This window comes from Bufo bufo, chromosome 2 (genome assembly GCF_905171765.1).
Source record: "Bufo bufo chromosome 2, aBufBuf1.1, whole genome shotgun sequence".
Taxonomy (NCBI): Eukaryota; Metazoa; Chordata; class Amphibia; order Anura; family Bufonidae; genus Bufo; species Bufo bufo.
The window spans coordinates 258,221,896-258,239,075 of NC_053390.1; the positions used below are offsets into that span (position 1 = coordinate 258,221,896).

At 47.2% G+C, this 17,180-nt stretch overlaps 1 protein-coding gene across 1 annotated transcript in view; it reads right to left on the reverse strand.

Moving 5' to 3' along the window:
* Positions 1-3,370: 3,370 nt before the first annotated feature.
* RNF10 (ring finger protein 10) overlaps positions 3,371-17,180 on the reverse strand; it is a 42,494-nt gene continuing 28,684 nt past the window's right edge. The window contains exons 9-17 of the mRNA XM_040416500.1: positions 10,123-10,321; positions 9,910-10,043; positions 9,695-9,812; positions 6,486-6,587; positions 4,547-4,708; positions 4,374-4,459; positions 4,169-4,226; positions 3,730-3,885; positions 3,371-3,661 (exon numbers count right to left, since the gene is read on the reverse strand). Of these exons, the coding sequence (XP_040272434.1) occupies positions 3,588-3,661; positions 3,730-3,885; positions 4,169-4,226; positions 4,374-4,459; positions 4,547-4,708; positions 6,486-6,587; positions 9,695-9,812; positions 9,910-10,043; positions 10,123-10,321 (1,089 nt within the window). The 3' untranslated portion in view covers positions 3,371-3,587. The remainder of the gene's footprint in view (positions 3,662-3,729; positions 3,886-4,168; positions 4,227-4,373; positions 4,460-4,546; positions 4,709-6,485; positions 6,588-9,694; positions 9,813-9,909; positions 10,044-10,122; positions 10,322-17,180) is intronic.

A 17,180-nucleotide genomic window follows, 5' to 3' on the forward strand; every position in this document is an offset into this window, starting at 1 on the left:
CCTACAACGCCTGTGCATGCTCCTGATGAGGTGGCGGATGGTCTCCTGAGGGATCTCCTCCCAGACCTGGACTAAAGCATCTGCCAACTCCTGGACAGTCTGTGGTGCAACGTGACGTTGGTGGATAGAGCGAGACATGATGTCCCAGATGTGCTCAATTGGATTCAGGTCTGGGAAAATGGGCGGGCCAGTCTATAGCATCAATGCCTTAGTCTTGCAGGAACTGCTGACACTTCAGCCACATGAGGTCTAGCATTGTCTTGCATTAGGAGGAACCCAGGGCCAACCGCACCAGCATATGGTCTCACAAGGGGTCTGAGGATCTCATCTCGGTACCTAATGGCAGTCAGGCTACCTCTGGCGAGCACATGGAGGGCTGTGCGGCCCTCCAAAGAAATGCCACCCCACACCATTACTGACCCAATGCCAAACCGGTCATGCTGGAGGATGTTGCAGGCAGCAGAACGTTCTCCACGGCGTCTCCAGACTGTGTCACATGTGCTCAGTGTGAACCTGCTTTCATCTGTGAAGAGCACAGGGCGCCAGTGGCGAATTTGCCAATCTTGGTGTTCTCTGGCAAATGCCAAACATCCTGCACGGTGTTGGGCTGTAAGCACAAACCCCACCTGTGGACGTCGGGCCCTCATAGAGTCTGTTTCTGACCATTTGAGCAGACACATGCACATTTGTGGCTTGCTGGAGGTCATTTTGCAGGGCTCTGGCAGTGCTCCTCCTTGCACAAAGGTGGAGGTAGCGGTCCTGCTGCTGGGTTGTTGCCCTCCTACGGCCTCCTCCACGTCTCCTGATGTACTGGCCTGTCTCCATGCTCTGGACACTACACTGACAGACACAGCAAACCTTCTTGCCACAGCTCGCATTGATGTGCCATCCTGGATAAGCTGCACTACCTGAGCCACTTGTGTGGGTTGTAGACTCCGTCTCATGCTACCACTGGAGTGAAAGCACCGCCATCATTCAAAAGTGACCAAATCAGCCAGGAAGCATAGAAACTGAGAAGTGGTCTGTGGTCACCACCTGCAGAACCACTCCTTTATTGGGGGGTTTCTTGCCTATTGCCTATAATTTCCACCTGTTGTCTATCCCATTTGCACAACAGCATGTGAAATTGATTGTGAAAGTGTTGCTTCCTAAGTGGACCGTCTGATTTCACCGAAGTGTGATTGACTTGGAGTTACATTGTGTTGTTTAAGTGTTCCCTTTATTTTTTTGAGCAGAGTATAATGCCCAGAACACACTCCCTCATAGGTACCAAGGCTGGAGGGACTGCAGACTCCTCAGTGAGTTTGTCCTCCATGCTTCTGTTGCCGGCCACAAGAGCGCTGCTTTAGGACGCCAGTCTGTAGCCTATAGTGTGCTCTACTCATAGGCACTCCTGGATGACATCACTCCCGATGTAGCGCTCTGATCACGTGACTCCTAATGCTTCCCTCGTCTTCCCCTTGGGGCCGGCGTCCGTGCCTCTAGCGCATCCGCGATGCCGCCAGTCCCCTCCGGGGTTCTGCTGTGCCTCTGCCAGTCCCTACAAGCACACCAACTGATGTCACCTCACATTCTCAGGGATAGCAGGTATGTTAGAGGTCTAGATCCACAGCCACAGGATCAACAATCAACATAGGAGCACCACCAGAGGGAAGGACCTGAAAAAAGCCTGCAGGCTTCCCCAGAAAGGAAACCACACTGAATTGGGAGGAGAGTGTTCACCCTTTTATTCTACAGGTTTCCCGTCTGTGGGGGCAGATCCTCTCTGTCGTGGTGCTGTCATGGGTGAAGGAAAAATAAATAAAAAAAAAGGCAGTCACCAGGTTTATGCTGCTGGGTTTTAAAGAGGACCTTTCACCAGAGGAAAGCCTCTAAACTAACTATACAGAGGTGTAGAGCGGCGCCCAGGGATCCCCCTGCACTTACTGTTATCCCCGGGCGCCGCTCCGTTCGCCCGGTACAGCCTCCGGTATGTAAGGAGTTAGGCTCCACCCATTTGATCCTGCCGGCGTCGTCTTCTCCTATGCTGTAGCGCTGGCCAATGGCAGCGCTCAGCTCATAGTCAGGCTATGAGCTGAGCGCTGCCATTGGCCAGCGCTACAGCATAGGAGAAGACGACGCCGGCAGGATCAAATGGGTGGAGCCTAACTCCTTACATACCGGAGGCTGTACCGGGCGAACGGAGCGGCGCCCGGGGATAACAGTAAGTGCAGGGGGATCCCTGGGCGCCGCTCTACACCTCTGTATAGTTAGTTTAGAGGCTTTCCTCTGGTGAAAGGTCCTCTTTAACAGCTCTGGCCGATGAGTACTGATATTTGAGCTTCTGGCTTTCTTCACTCCCTGCTGCTGATCTTTTTTCTCAACTGATTTAGCAGAAGGGGGCAGAGAAAATCAGGAGCTCATGAATATTCTAGATATTCAACTTGTGATTTAACTGTTCGATACAAGATTTTACTAAGAGGATCTGTCACTAGTTCGTGTTGTCCTTTGTTAGGACACCATAAAACTGGTGACATTACCTTTAACAACCCAGATGACTTGTCAGTCACAGCGCTATTTAAATCCACTAAAAAGGATCTTTCAAGTAACTGATTTAATATATATATATATATATATATATAATCATCATACACTTGGAAGGGTACAGCTATGAAATATAAGAATACAAAACATAACATTAACTTGCAAGTAATTTATTTAAACTACAGTCAGGGGGGTAATCATTTCCCTTCACATAAAAGCCACAACCAGAGTGATGTCAATCTTCAAAGGGTGGGACAAAAAAAAATAAAAAATCATGATAGTTAATTCACTGGTCCATCCTTTTCAGCTCTAAAACCAAATAAGCAGCTTTAGTACTTTCATCATGGCAAAAAGTCTATGAATTCTTTAGCCAAGCATTAAGCCTGCACCTCCCCGGACACAATGTTAGGCCTCTTGCACACAAACTTATTTTTGTGTCCGGTCTTTTTTGCAGACCGTATGCAGAACCATTCATTTCAATAAATGGTTTCTGTATATCCGTTCCGCTAAAAGCTAGAACTTGTCCTATTATTTTCAGCATAACAGACAAGGATAGTACTGTTCTATTAGGGGCCAGCTGTTTCGTTCCACAAAATACGTGATGCACACAGACGTCATCCGTATTTTGCAGACCACAAAATTCATACGGTAGTGTGCAAGAGACCTTATGGTTAGACAATTAATGTACAGTATTCTGCTCCACAATCTTTATTCATTGGATATTTGCATCTTTACCTACATGGCTGAGCACCACTTGTTGCTGCTTCTCAGTGATCACCCGAATACATTTGTGTCTCAGATACAGATCCAGGAACTCTGGGATTTGTAGTGCCACCACTATTCTGTCTGAATTTATCATTAGTACTGTGTAGGCAGAATTGGCCCAGACCAGGTGAACTATTGGGAGGAAAAAATAAAATAAAAAAGCCCACTTTGCAGAGATGACAAAATTAAGAAAATTTTAAGTTTTCAACCATAAATACTGCAAAAAGTTTAAATGTTACACCAAGCAATGTGCGCAAAGATGAAGGGAAGATAGATTGAGCCCATGAGACGCGTTCTGCTCATTTTGTGTGAACCATAGAAGTACTGAATAGAAGTTTCTGTTGCTTCTTCTTTCTCTTTCCTCCTTTTTCAGCTGTAAAAGGGAAACAGAATTAGACCGAGAACACATATGAAATACCAACTGTGAAATCATAATCTTACCAGGTGCTGGTGGAGTTGGAAGTGCAGTGTCTAGCTTTAGAAAGGCTGCCTCCATGGCTTCACTGAATGAGTTCTGGAAGCTTGGTACTGGAACTCGCTCAGAACAGTCACTCTCCCCATCGCTGTCTGCAGGTGCTGTGCTCATAACTGGGTTTTCTGTTGATTTAAAAAAATTATTATATATTCTATAAATTTGGACAAGACCCTTTGGCACTGGGAGTATTCAGGATGCCAATTACTCCATAACTTGCATCCAATTTTACACTAATACTTTTTCTCCCAGATTCTGTGGAAATTGGGGGATATTAGATTAAATCATGGGACAAAACACCCCTTGTGGTATTGCTGACACAGCATCTGCTAGTAGCACTGTGCCTCAGAGGTACAGGGTAGGTGCTCATTGTCTTTCCAGTCCCGGAAGACGAGCACTGTCATTTACCTTTCTTTACTGCAGGCTTCGGCCACAACTCAGACTTTGCCTTGCCAACCCTTAACATCTACAAGAAATAAAAAGATAAATGAATATAGGGGTCTTGAAATATGTCCTTGAGTTCCTAAACAAGCATAACTTCCCATCGCTATGACAACTATTAGCTGTTGCTTACTAAAACAGCATATAAAGAATATCTCAGATTTTCACACACCTGTGCAAAGGAAGGACACTTGACATCATCTTCAAAGTTTCCATGGAAGTCGGTTGGGCTATCTGCACATTGACCAAAAATAGAGCCTTCATAAAACAAGAACATGATTGAGAACAGTCAAACAAATATTTCCATTAAAGTTAAATGATATACAAAACATGCAGAAACCTTACTGGTTTGAGAGGCTGGGCTGCAGCTCAGTGAAGAGGGTGTTAAAGAACTCGGAGGCTCAACTGTGGGCAGCAAAGACAGTGAACCAGGCACTGTGGCTTCTGTTGTAGAACTGACTGCCGGGAACTGGTGCCAATTTTCTAGTGCAATATGCACTTCAGGATCTGCAATATAAGTATATTGTATGTACAGTTACAGCTGCACTACATGACAAGGTGGTGTGCATATGTATGCAGAGAAGCCAAAGAGACAAACCAAATTTTTTTAATCAAGTGGTTATTGCCAGGAAAAGCAATGTGACCAGATATTTCTGCTGCAAGGACATTCAAATGAATTGGGATCCAAGCAGCCAACCTCTCTAATATACATACTCCCTTATAGGATATAGGAAAAGGGGTTGTCCTGCATACAGACTTCCATAATGCTTTATTCTGTAATACTACATTAGTGTGGAAACGTCACAATAAACATACAAAATGTTATGCGATACTGGGAAATGCTTTATATAGCGCCTTACCAATTTGTTATACATTTTCTAGTGGATCCCTCAGTCTTCTCTACCAGTGACCTGTGCTAAACTACATTCTTGGGAGTGATGGGGTCTGGTCAGTCAGAATTAAAAGCACCCCAATTTATGGCATACCTAGTATATGTTTTGGAGAAAAACACTCTAAAATGCAGAAGTACTTTAAAAGGGACTGTCCAGCCTTTAAGCTATGGCCTGTCCTCAGGATTAGCCATCACTAGCTAATTGGCAAGGGTCCGGTTCTGTACAGCTCAGTCACCAAAAGTCAGAGCTGTAACTACACTGCATCGACAACTTTGTAATGGACAGTGCATGTTACTGCAGCGCTGCTCCTAGAGAGATCAATGTGAGCAGCAGGACTGCAGTGACAGGGGCTGTCCACGACAATGACAACAGTGCTTCGTACCTCCAGGACTGAAGCTACACAGAAAAGCTGATTGGCAGGGTATCTGAACCCCCACCAAACAGCTAGCCGTGGGCTATCTTAATGATAGGCTGCCAGGCTGGACAAACCCTTTTAATGGTTTTGTTCTTTACAACTTGTAAAAAAACAAACAACTGTCAGATTAATAAACCAGTTGTCCCCAGCATTCAAAGTTCATGTACAACTTTTGAGTGCAGTTTAGAAAAAGGCAAAATGAAGGTTGGGCAAAAAGGCCAACCTTTCCATCATAATGTTGACGAGGCCAAGAGTTTGCAGTGGTAAGGAAGAGCTTCTATGTGCACTTCTGTATCAGCCCTGTGAAGGGGTTGTCTGAGGACAGTGCAGTAGGTCCAGCTCAGCAGTTTTTTTGCCTGGGGAAGCCATGGCCAGTCAACCAATTCCTCTGCAGTGGCCACCGCAGAGGAAATGTAGTATCGCATGGTGACCAGATGAATGGCCATTAAATGAGTATCCCCACTGTGGACATTTATGGCATATCCATAGGATATAGGTGCAGGTCTCACCTCCGCAACCCTTTCCAATCTCTAGAATGAGGCCCTGAAGTGAATGGAGAGCAAGCTAAACATGCGCAGCCAACCCTCCATTCACCCATTTCAGAATTCCAAGAACAGTCAAGCGCTGGCTATTTATTGTCTCAACGCACTGAATGAAGAGGATGCTGCTCATGTGCAGTTCACAGCGGAGCAACGTTCTTGAGCCACCTCTGTAATCTGCACCTATTGGTCATTTATGGAATATCCTATTGATCTGCCATAAATGTTGAGATGGACCTACCCTTTTAAAGCAATTCATTAATTGGGCTGAGAATTCCCCTTATGAGCAAAAACAGGAGCCGCTCTAAGAGTGCCTCCCCTGTTGTAGTTTATAGGTAGGTCCCACTTTCCCTATTCATGCCACAAAATAAGCTGCGAAACAAGACGTGTTATACATGTTTACTATAAAAGGAGGAATTGCCAAAATTAGAGCTTACATTTTCCCTGTTTTCGGTTCTCTTCGATCTCAATCCTTTTCTCCCTGCGTCGCTCATCTCGAGCTTTCCGCTGACGTTGTCTTTTTCTCTTCTCCACTTCATCTAAAGAATTTTAATATACAAGCAGTTTATTTGGATTAAATCAAAGTGCCAGCATATTCTTCAAAAGCCAACTTTAAAGGGGGTTTTCTGAGATTTTAATACTGATGACCCCCACCGATCAGCTGTTTGAGAAGACTGCAGCGTTTGAAGTAGTTCTCTGCTCTGCCTTTCCTAGGCTGAGTGACGACACATTCTTTGGTCACGTGGCCTTTGAACATCTCGGCACCATTCAAGTAAATGGGGCAGAGTTAGATACCAAGCAGAGCCGCTATACAATGTATGGCACTGTGCTTGGTGAGCTACGAGAAAGCAGCACTCATAGGAGCATCAGTGCCTTCTCAAACAACTGATCGTAGGGGTCCCGGGTGTTGGACCCCCACCAGATACTGATGACCTATGCATTGGATTGGTCATCTGTATTAAAATCTCAGAAAACCCTTTTAAAGAGGGCCTTTCGGGAAAGGTAACTACTATTTGCATTCCTCATGTAAAAACTATTGTGGAGCATCTTATGGCTAGGTGGTGCCATCCCTTTGTTATCTCTACTAGAAGTTATACATGAATTGCCAGAAGCTCGCAGTGTCCCTACACAGTGACAACAGCAGCACTGATTGGACAAAGTCAGACACACCCCCAGCAGTACCTTTACTGCAGAATGCTGGCAATTTATTAACTTTTAGCAGGAATACTACAAGAATGGCACAACAGTAAAACCCCTTAGAATTGCCAGATATCTTAAAGGGAGCCTGCCAGCACGTTTTCACCAAGTACCAGCAATGCCCAACAATACATTTTAACAGCATTGCAGACATACCTGTATGTTTTTATTCTTCTTCCTTCCCTCTCCCTTATGTCACAGGGATGCTTCTAAGACTCTGGGGCAGGAACCCTCAGCCACACTCCCAGCGCAAAAACAGCTCCCTAATGCGATTGCTCACAGAAGGGAATGTACTACGCAGATGCCGGGAGAGGGGAGGAAGCCTGGGGTAGAGCACTTTGGTGCTTTGAAAATCAAGGCAGTGCCCCATATGGCGACCAAAATGGTCGCCAATGAGACTTAGAATTGTAAAATGGCGACAAGACTTTGTAGTCTTGTCGCCATTTGCGCCTAGACCCTCCTCTGCTGCTTTAAGAAAAAAAGGCTTTCATCCTGCAGACATCTGCTGGGTGAAGATCCGCCCCTCACACACTACCCGGCATAGAGGGTGGGCATGGCTTGGGCTCCCACCTCCAGCAGTCTGAATCTGGCTGTGGAGCTGCTGCTGGTGGAAGTAATCTTCTGGAGACATGTCAACTAGGGACGCACAGATCTCCCGCACAGTCCACGGCTGATAACACTAGGCATGCAGATTTATTAGTGTGTTTTATAGGACTGGGTCCCCCCCCATGAGGTCACAAGGAGAAGCCAGAGATCGATAAACCCTGTTAGAACATGTATAAAGCACCGTTTCACACGACAGTATGTCGGTGGGATCCCCCGTCCTCGCCTGTGTAGCACTAACCGGGTCGCATAGCATTATATTGATTTATGATGCTATGTAACCCTTAGAGGTCTGGAGTGTACTAGATAACACTGACAGCGTTATGTGCATTCCAGAACTGTAAGGGTTACATAGCATCATAAATCAATATAAAGCTATGCGACCCCGGCAGTGCTGGAAGGTCAGTACAGAGCTCCTGCAGACATACTGTGGGGTGAAACCAGCGTAGTCCCATCAATGCACAGACTAGTAACGTCTGTAATTAAACCATTTCTGATCATAAATGATATAATCTATATCATCATTCGACAAGACAAGTATTCCCCCCACCCTCCAGGGATTCGCGCAACAGTCCCAAGGCATGCAGATTAAAGCGAACCTGTCACCATGATTTTGCGCATAGAGCTGGGGACATGGGCTGCTAGATGGCCACAAGCACATCTGCAATACCCAGGTCCCATAGCTCTGTGTGCTTTTATTGTGTTAAAAAACCGTTTTGAGTAATATGCAAATTATCTGATATGAGTCCTGTAGCCGGAGATGAGTCAAGCGGAAAGGAGCCCAGCACCGCCCCGCGCCCTCCGAATCTCCTCCTTGCCGGCTGACGTCACAGAGCTGGAGCGCCGAAATGTCGCGATGTGCGAGCTAGCGCATGCGCAGTGTCGGCATCATGTTCATTCCCTGTGCTGGCATCAGCACAGGGAACGAACTACGCATGCGCTAGCTCGCGCATCGCAAGATTTCGGCGCTCCAGCTCTGTGACGTCAGCCGGCAAGGAGGAGATTCGGAGGACGCGGGGCGGTGCTGGGCTCCTTTCCGCTTGACTCATCTCCGTACCATAGTTTGTAAACGCTATAACCTTTACCCAAACCATTTTTTTTTTTTACCCAACCATTTTTTTTTTTAATCAAAGACATGTAGAACAATAAATTTAGAGAAAAATTTATATATAGATGTCGTTTTTTTTGCAAAATTTTACAACTGAAAGTGAAAAAGTCATTTTTTTGCAAAAAAATCGTTAAATTTCGATTAATAACAAAAAGTAAAAAAGGGCAGCAGCAATAAAATACCACCAAATGAAAGCTCTATTAGTGAGAAGAAAAGGAGGTAAAATTCATTTGGGTGGTAAGTTGTATGACCGAGCAATAAACCGTGAAAGTAGTGTAGTGCCGAAGTGTAAAAAGTGGCCTGGTCTTTAAGGGTGTTTAAGCTAGGGGGGCTGAGGTGGTTAAATTTGGCGACCCAAAAATTTATTTGGCGACAAAATTTTAGAGGTAAGGAGCCAATGGCTCCTTTATTATTATTTTTTTTTTTTTAGTCTGAGGCACTGCAAGCTCCACCCAACTGAGCACTTGACACCCAATTACATTAGCAATGAAAGTCTCTTTTCTGCAGATCTACAAACATGATAAAGGACTTACAGGTATGATTGTAATGCTGTTAATGTATTGTTGGGTATGGCTGGTACTGCTATTAGTGAAAACTTGTTGACAGACTCATTCAAGGGGTTTTCTGAGATTTTACTACTATCCAGGGTTGGAAAAGTAATGTGGGAACTAATGTTCATTATACCTGCATTTGTTTCTAATCCCAGTATCTACTGCTCCCCAAGTCTTAATTTCTCACCAGAGAAGTATGCTAGCGTTTCCTGTGAAATAGCTGGGGGTCCCAGGGACATCTCACAAATACTGAATTCACAGGTAAGTGGCAGATGGCACAGGTAACGGTGACGCCTACGCACGTCCTGCAAAAAAAATATTTATTCATAAATAAAATGCAACACTTCAGTCAAACAGCTGCAAGCCAATTTGCCATAGATTCCTTATGAATTTCCAACTCACCTCAGTCACTGTGAAGCCATCAATTTCAACCACTGTAGCTGTAATAGTTTCTGGACATCGTTCAAGACTGCCATATTCATGAACCAGGCATCGTACATTGACAGGGTGGAGATACACATGCTGTCCATCCACAGCTACAGTGACAAAAGTCTATTCATTTTTTTGCCAAGGGAAATGTAAAAATAAATTCATAATATACATGTAGGCACACACCTTGGTAAAAATAGTAGTAATGCGGGTTCCCAAGCTGTCCAGATTCTGAAGGGACTTCTTCCTGATGACTGTCTGAAGTAATGGTTGAATCATCTGCAGGGGCTAAATCACAATCTTCAGCAGACTCAAGTGCCGCACCAAGGTCCTCATCCAGTGGCTCAATTGTCTCCTCATCAAAAGCGGAGAGGTAGTGCACCACCTATGAGCAGTACAAAATATACAGAGGATTTGTTCAATAAGGAGATTTTTGTATAACTTACCAGTAAAATCTTTCTCGCTCTTCATTGGGGGACACAGGAACCGTGGGTATAGCTATGTCCTCTAGGAGGCGTTGACACTAGTAAAAGCTGTTAGCTCCTCCCCTGTCAGCTATACCCCCTCCAGCCTGGAGAGAACGCTACAGTTTGTGCACAAAGTAGTAGGAGAAGCAAGCCAACCAAGAAAAAACATGGAACACCAACCATGCCAAGGACCCAACAGGGTTCAAACCAGCAACAGCTACAACTGTGGTTGAACAACAATACTGGGTGGGTGCTGTGTCCCCCCAATGAAGAGCGAGAAAGATTTTACTGGTAAGTTATACAAAAATCTCCTTTTCTCGCCCATATTCATTGGGGGACACAGGAACCGTGGGACGTCCGAAAGCAGTACACAGGGAGGGAAAAACCACAGACCCATGGAAGCAAGCATCCCTGCTGGTAGCTAAGAAACTGCCGCCTCATATTAGGCTTACTGCCAGAGGATAATCTGCAATCTGTTATAGCTACTGGAATAGGAAGAATGTTGTATCAGGCGAGGAAAACATTAGCAGCAAAATGGATCCAATCACTGCACCCTGATATCTCAGAGTACGTTGCTAGATTGAACATGGTGATTCGCCTGGAAAGGGGAGTTTACCAGAAAAGGAAATGTCTGTCTACATTTGAGGCGTATGGGGCAGCTGGATTGATAGTTCCGGGTGTAGTAGCCCCTGGTTAGCGCTTACGAGAAGTCTACTGGGTACTCGTGGAGTGTGTCGGGGAGGGGGATTGCTTGTGAGTCGGAGGTATGTTTCAGCATGAGGAGAGAGAGAAGGGGGAGTCCACAGTTAATGGTGTGCATGATGGGTACTTGCTGATGTATAGTTTACATGGAAGTGGGGTATGGATGCATGGGAGGTTGGCTATTAGACGCTATTACTATATGGACGTATAGGTGATTACTACGGTGCCGACACACCAAGTGTAGAGTTGAGGAGAAGCTGCTATAATTATGTCCTGCTCTTGTAGGGTCTGGGAGGGGGGTGGGGTTGTAGGGTCACCCATTGAAGGGTGGGTTTAAGGGTTATGTGAAGGATGCATATTCTACATGATTCTATGTATGGATAACTGCCATATCTTTTGTAGTCATGTGTTGTGTATTGTTTATACTATATATGACTGATACTGTACACAGTGGCGTAACTACCGGGGAAGCAGCTGCTTCGGGGCCCGGGCTGCCAAGGGGGCCCGGCGTCGGCAGCGTGTGACAGTTTATTTTCAAGTTCTATCGATGTCTTAACTGTTCAGGGCCCTTTAACAGCAGCTGACCAGGCCCCCTCGCTAATATGATCTAATCTTTGTCTCCTAAAGTCTTCTGATGTGTCTGGGATTCGAACCCACAACCTCCAAAGTCTAGAGTGTATCAGAGGCAAAGCATTAACCATAAAGGCTGCATTACAACTAACTGAAAAATGAGACTTCTACTGTTATAGCTGGCTAAGTGTACAGCTATACACATGACAGCTGCCCCAACACACCCAGCACTGCTATATCTCTATATGACAGCTGTCCCAGCACACTCAGCTCTGCTATATCTCTATATATGAGCAGCTGTTATGTGTATAGATGTACACTTAGCCAGCTATAACAGTAGAAGTCTCAAATTTTTTCAGTCAGCAGCAAGGTGTCTCCTATGGTCTAGTGGTTAGATGCTTTGCCTCTGATACAGAAGGTCGTGGGTTCGAATCCCAGCAGAAACCTTTTCTGAAATATAAGCACTGACTCCATATATGGACATACAGGGCGGGACACAGGAAGAGGCTGCATCGCTGACATGGAGTAGAAGTGTTTATATATTTTTTTTAATACCCGACTGTTACTGCCATGGGGGGAGCGGGGGGCACTTGATACTGGCACATGGGGGGAGGCACCTGATACTGGCACATGGGGGGGGGGAGAGGGGGTTGGCACCTGATACTGGCACCTGGGGGGAGGGGGGGTTGGCACCTGATACTGGCACATGGGGGGAGGCACCTGATACTGGCACCTGGGGGGGGAGGGGGGGTTGGCACCTGATACTGGCACATTGGGGGGGGAGGGGTTGGCACCTGATACTGGCACATGGGGGGGGGGGGGGAGAGAGAGGCACCTGATACTGGCACCTGGGGGGGTTGGCACCTGATACTGGCACATGGGGGGAGAGGGGTTGGCACCTGATACTGGCACCTGGGGGGGAGAGGGGTTGGCACCTGATACTGGCACCTGGGGGGGGGGAGGGGGGGTTGGCACCTGATACTGGCACATGGGGGGGGGGGGGGGAGAGGCACTTGATACTGGCACTTTTTTTGTGGGGGGGGGAGGTGGCACTGTGATACTGGGACATGTGGGGGGGGGGGGGGGAAGGAGAGAGAGGCACTTTATACTGGCACATGATGGGGGAGCATCTATGGGGACACTTACTTGCACATTATTGGGGGGCATTATGGGGGACACTAGGCCGGCAGCCTATCAGAGGCCGGACACTGAGGGGCATCTACTGGGGCACTATATATTGGGCATTTTATACTGGTACATTATGGGGGGCACTAGCAGGAAGGGGGGAGAGGAGCACTATGGAGGCATTTACTGGGGGCACTATATAGGGGTATTTTATACTGGGACATTATGGGGACATTAGCTCAACTGGGAGCATTACAAGGGGGTATTTTTGCACTGTCACATTATAAGGAGAATTATTACTACTGGGGGGGGGGGGGGCCATTATGGTGGGCTTTATTACTCCCCCATGGTATGACCCCCTAGTAGCAGCACCAGCCTCTCCCTGCTCTGCTATCCCTCTAACCCTTCTCCAAATCCTTATTATGAAATTTTTCTCATTAGGATAAAGCACAACATCAGCTCCGCCGAGCCCCCGGCCAAAGTGTGGAAGTGGTGTCCGAGATCCCCAAGGGCCAAGTAACTAAGTTTTCATGTGAAATATGTTTGTTATGCACATATAGCATACACTGTGCCACACAATATACAATATACCGCTACACTGTGCCCCACAATATACAGTATACCGCTACACTGTGCCAAAGGAGTGGGGTTTACACAGGAGGAGGAAGGTGCGAAGCGCGCTGGGGGGGGGCCTTACAAATATTTGCTGTGGGGCCCAGTCACTTCTAGTTACGCCCCTGACTGTACATGCCTCTTGTCTATAAATGATGTCATATTGATGTTAAAAAATGACGAAAAATTGATCTGATTAAAAAAGATACTGCCGCCTGCAAAACCACGTGGCCCAAGGCAGCGTCCACCAATGCCAAGTATGCACCTGGTAAAATCTTGTGAATGTGTGTAAGGAGGACCGGTAGCCGCGTTACACAACTGCGCAGCCGACGCACGATTCCTCAGAGCCTAAGAAGTGCCCACTGCTCAGTGGAGCGAGCCGTGACACCTAAGAGGGCAGAATCCTGCTGCGGGTGTGGAATGTACAGTATTTGCAGACCGAAATCATCGTGCAATTGTCACCTTGGAGGCCGCCAATCTCCAGCTTGGACCCTCCGGATGAAAAAAAAAAAAAAAAGGGGAGTTCCGTACGCCGGAAGGAACTGGAGGCTGCCAGTAATGATCAGAGCCCTGACCACATCAATGATTTAACTCAAATAAAGAGGGACAGTGAAGGAAGGACAACTTCATAGATGTGGAAGACAGACCACCTTCGGGAGAAAGAAGGAATGGGCCGGAGAACCGCCTTATCCTTGTGAAGACCCAGGAAGGGTTCTCTGCAAGAGAGCACCACCAACTCAGAAACCCGTCTGATGGATGTGATAGCCACAAGAAAAAAACAAAAAAACAAAAAAAAAAAAAACTACCTTCTAGGGCAGGAGCCGGAGAGAGATCTCCCCAAGGGCACAAGGGAGAAGACTGGAACGCTGGGAGAACTACACTGCTCAAAAAAATAAAGGGAACACTTAAACAACACAATGTAACTCCAAGTCAAACACACTTCTGTGAAATCAAACTGTCCACTTAAGAAGCAACACTGAGTGACAATCAATTTCACATGCTGTTGTGCAAATGGGATAGACAACAGGTGGAAATTATAGGCAATTAGCAAGACACCCCCAATAAAGGAGTGGTTCTGCAGGTGATGATGACAGACAACTTCTCAGTTCCTATGCTTCCTGGCTGATGTTTTGGTCACTTGAATGCTGGCGGTGCTTTCACTCTAGTGGTAGCATGAGACGGAGTCTACAACCCACACAAGTGGCTCAGGTAGTGCAGCTTATCCAGGATGGCACATCAATGCGAGCTGTGGCAAGAAGGTTTGCTGTGTCTGTCAGCGTAGTGTCCAGAGCATGGAGGCGCTACCAGGAGACAGGCCAGTACATCAGGAGACGTGGAGGAGGCCGTAGGAGGGCAACAGCCCAGCAGCAGGACCGCTACCTCCGCCTTTGTGCAAGGAGGAACAGGAGGAGCACTGCCAGAGCCCTGTAAAATGACCTCCAGCAGGCCACAAATGTGCATGTGTCTGCTCAAACGGTCAGAAACAGACTCCATGAGGGTGATATGAGGGCCCGACGTCCACAGGTGGGGGGTTGTGCTTACAGCCCAACACCGTGCAGGACGTTTGGCATTTGCCAGAGAACACCAAGATTGGCAAATTCGCCACTGGCGCCCTGTGCTCTTCACAGATGAAAGCAGGTTTACACTGAGCACATGTGACAGACGTGACACAGTCTTGAAAAATTTGATTTCCATTTTTTTTATTTTGGTGTGATTTTGTTGTCAGCACATTCAACTATGTAAAGAACAAAGTATTTCAGAAGAATATTTAATTAATTCAGATCTAGGATGTGTTAATTTTGTGTTCCCTTTATTTTTTTGAGCAGTGTATATACAGATCCCAAGGCAGTAAAGGATGGTACGGAGGAACCATATGTGCCACTCCCTGAAGAAAGGTTTCCATGGCCACCAGAAGACGTTGGAGGCTGCCCCAGGATAGAAGCACCAACACCTGACCCATCAAAGAACTACGGGCTAAACGAAGGTCCAACCCTGATTGTAGAAAGGATAGGATCGTGGGGAGAGAACAAAACGGAGTGAGGGAATGTCCTGGCTTACACAGAAGCCCAGGAGGACCGCCAGGTCCTATAACAGATCCTGGGAGGTGCAGGCTTCCTGGTCTGAATCACAGCGCGGATGACGTCCGCCGAAAACCCTCTCCACATCAGAATTACGGATTCAATAGCCACGCTGTCAACCAAGACACTAAGGCTGATGTAAGACCGGACCCTGTGAAAGAAGGTAGTCGCAGTGACCAAGGAACGAGGTCAGCGAACCACACGTGATGGAGCCAATCCGAATCGACTAGTATTTGTCGGAATGCCCTCCTCTGATCCTCCATAGAACCCTGGTAGGAGAAAAAAAAAAAAAAAAAAAAAACACACGTAAGGAGGAAGAAGTCCCGCCAAGGAGATATCAGGGCGTCCTTGCCGTATGCTTCCGGAACTCCTGCTCGGGAGAGAAAGGTGGGGAGCTTCCGTGACGATACCGTTAGCATACCCAGACCAATGGAAGGAGTCCCTTTAGAGGGAGGGATGTGGAGGGCGCCACCGCCCACCAGTCGGGACCGGAGAGTGTCTGGAATGGAAGGCTACCAAATGAATACCCCGTGCAAATGCAGATGAGGGAAGGTAGTAACGAAGGAACTACCAAGGCATGTGGGGTGTCAAACCATGAGCCAGAGGAGGAAAAAGACATGGAGAAGAATAAGCTAGGTCAGAGACCGGCGCTATACAGAAGTAGCCAAGGATTAAGTGGCTGCGCAAAAAAACTGCCTGAGGTGTCCATCACCTGATGAAGCGCTGAGCAGCAAGAACCCAAGTATGTAGTGGTAAGGCAATACCGCTCCCACAGGAGCAGCCAGCGTTCGGCCCGTCAGCGCAAAACTGAGGGGGAGGCCTTGAGACTATCTGTAGAAGCCACGTACCATACTGCCCCAGGTTAAGTAGAGCAACCTTAAAAACTCTACCTGGAAGGGTGCTGGACAGGAGCAACTGCCAAGCTAGCGCCAGGGTAGGACCCCTACCTGAGGGGACGTCCCACTGCAGCGACTACTAACTGAAGCATTAGTGAAGGACTGCACCTGTGGAGGAGAACAAGCTGTAGGCGCTAAACCAGAGTGCCAGCATAACCACTTCCCCAGAGAAGGAGGAGTGGTGATAGAGAATATAGAGTCAGTGAAACACTTGACTCGCTGGAACGTACTCTCCATATATGTGAAATGGTGTACGCACGACGTATTGATGCGGACAATATCTTGACCGACTGGAACAATGGAGGCCTGTGGAGATGGGTGCCTCTAGGACACAAGTGATGCTAGTAAACCCTCTGAGAAGAGGATGTCATAATCATGCTCAAAACCAGCACCAAGAAGAGAAGGATACAATGAGGGAAAGCCCTCGTGTCCACTGGCGGCACCCAAATAGCACTAGAGTAAGAGTGCCGGGCACTGTCAAGTACCGACTGTTGCCGCGCCCGCTCATGAAATAAGCAAAGCTACCTAGAGCCGTGGCACAGTTGAATTGCAGTATCTGAAGATGTTTAGTTATTGCCCCGCTAGTGGATCACTTGTGAAGGGGGGGGGGGGGGGGGGGAATGCAAACAGGAAGCACGGTGATGTGCAATACTCTGCCTATGGAAGGATAGCGCGACAGTCGGGACCGTATCCAATGGTGGTGCAATTACCCTACCTATGGAAGGAGGAATGCGTACGGCAAGTACATAAGCCAGTGGTAGGGAAAACACCCCACCTATGAAGGGGGTAAATGC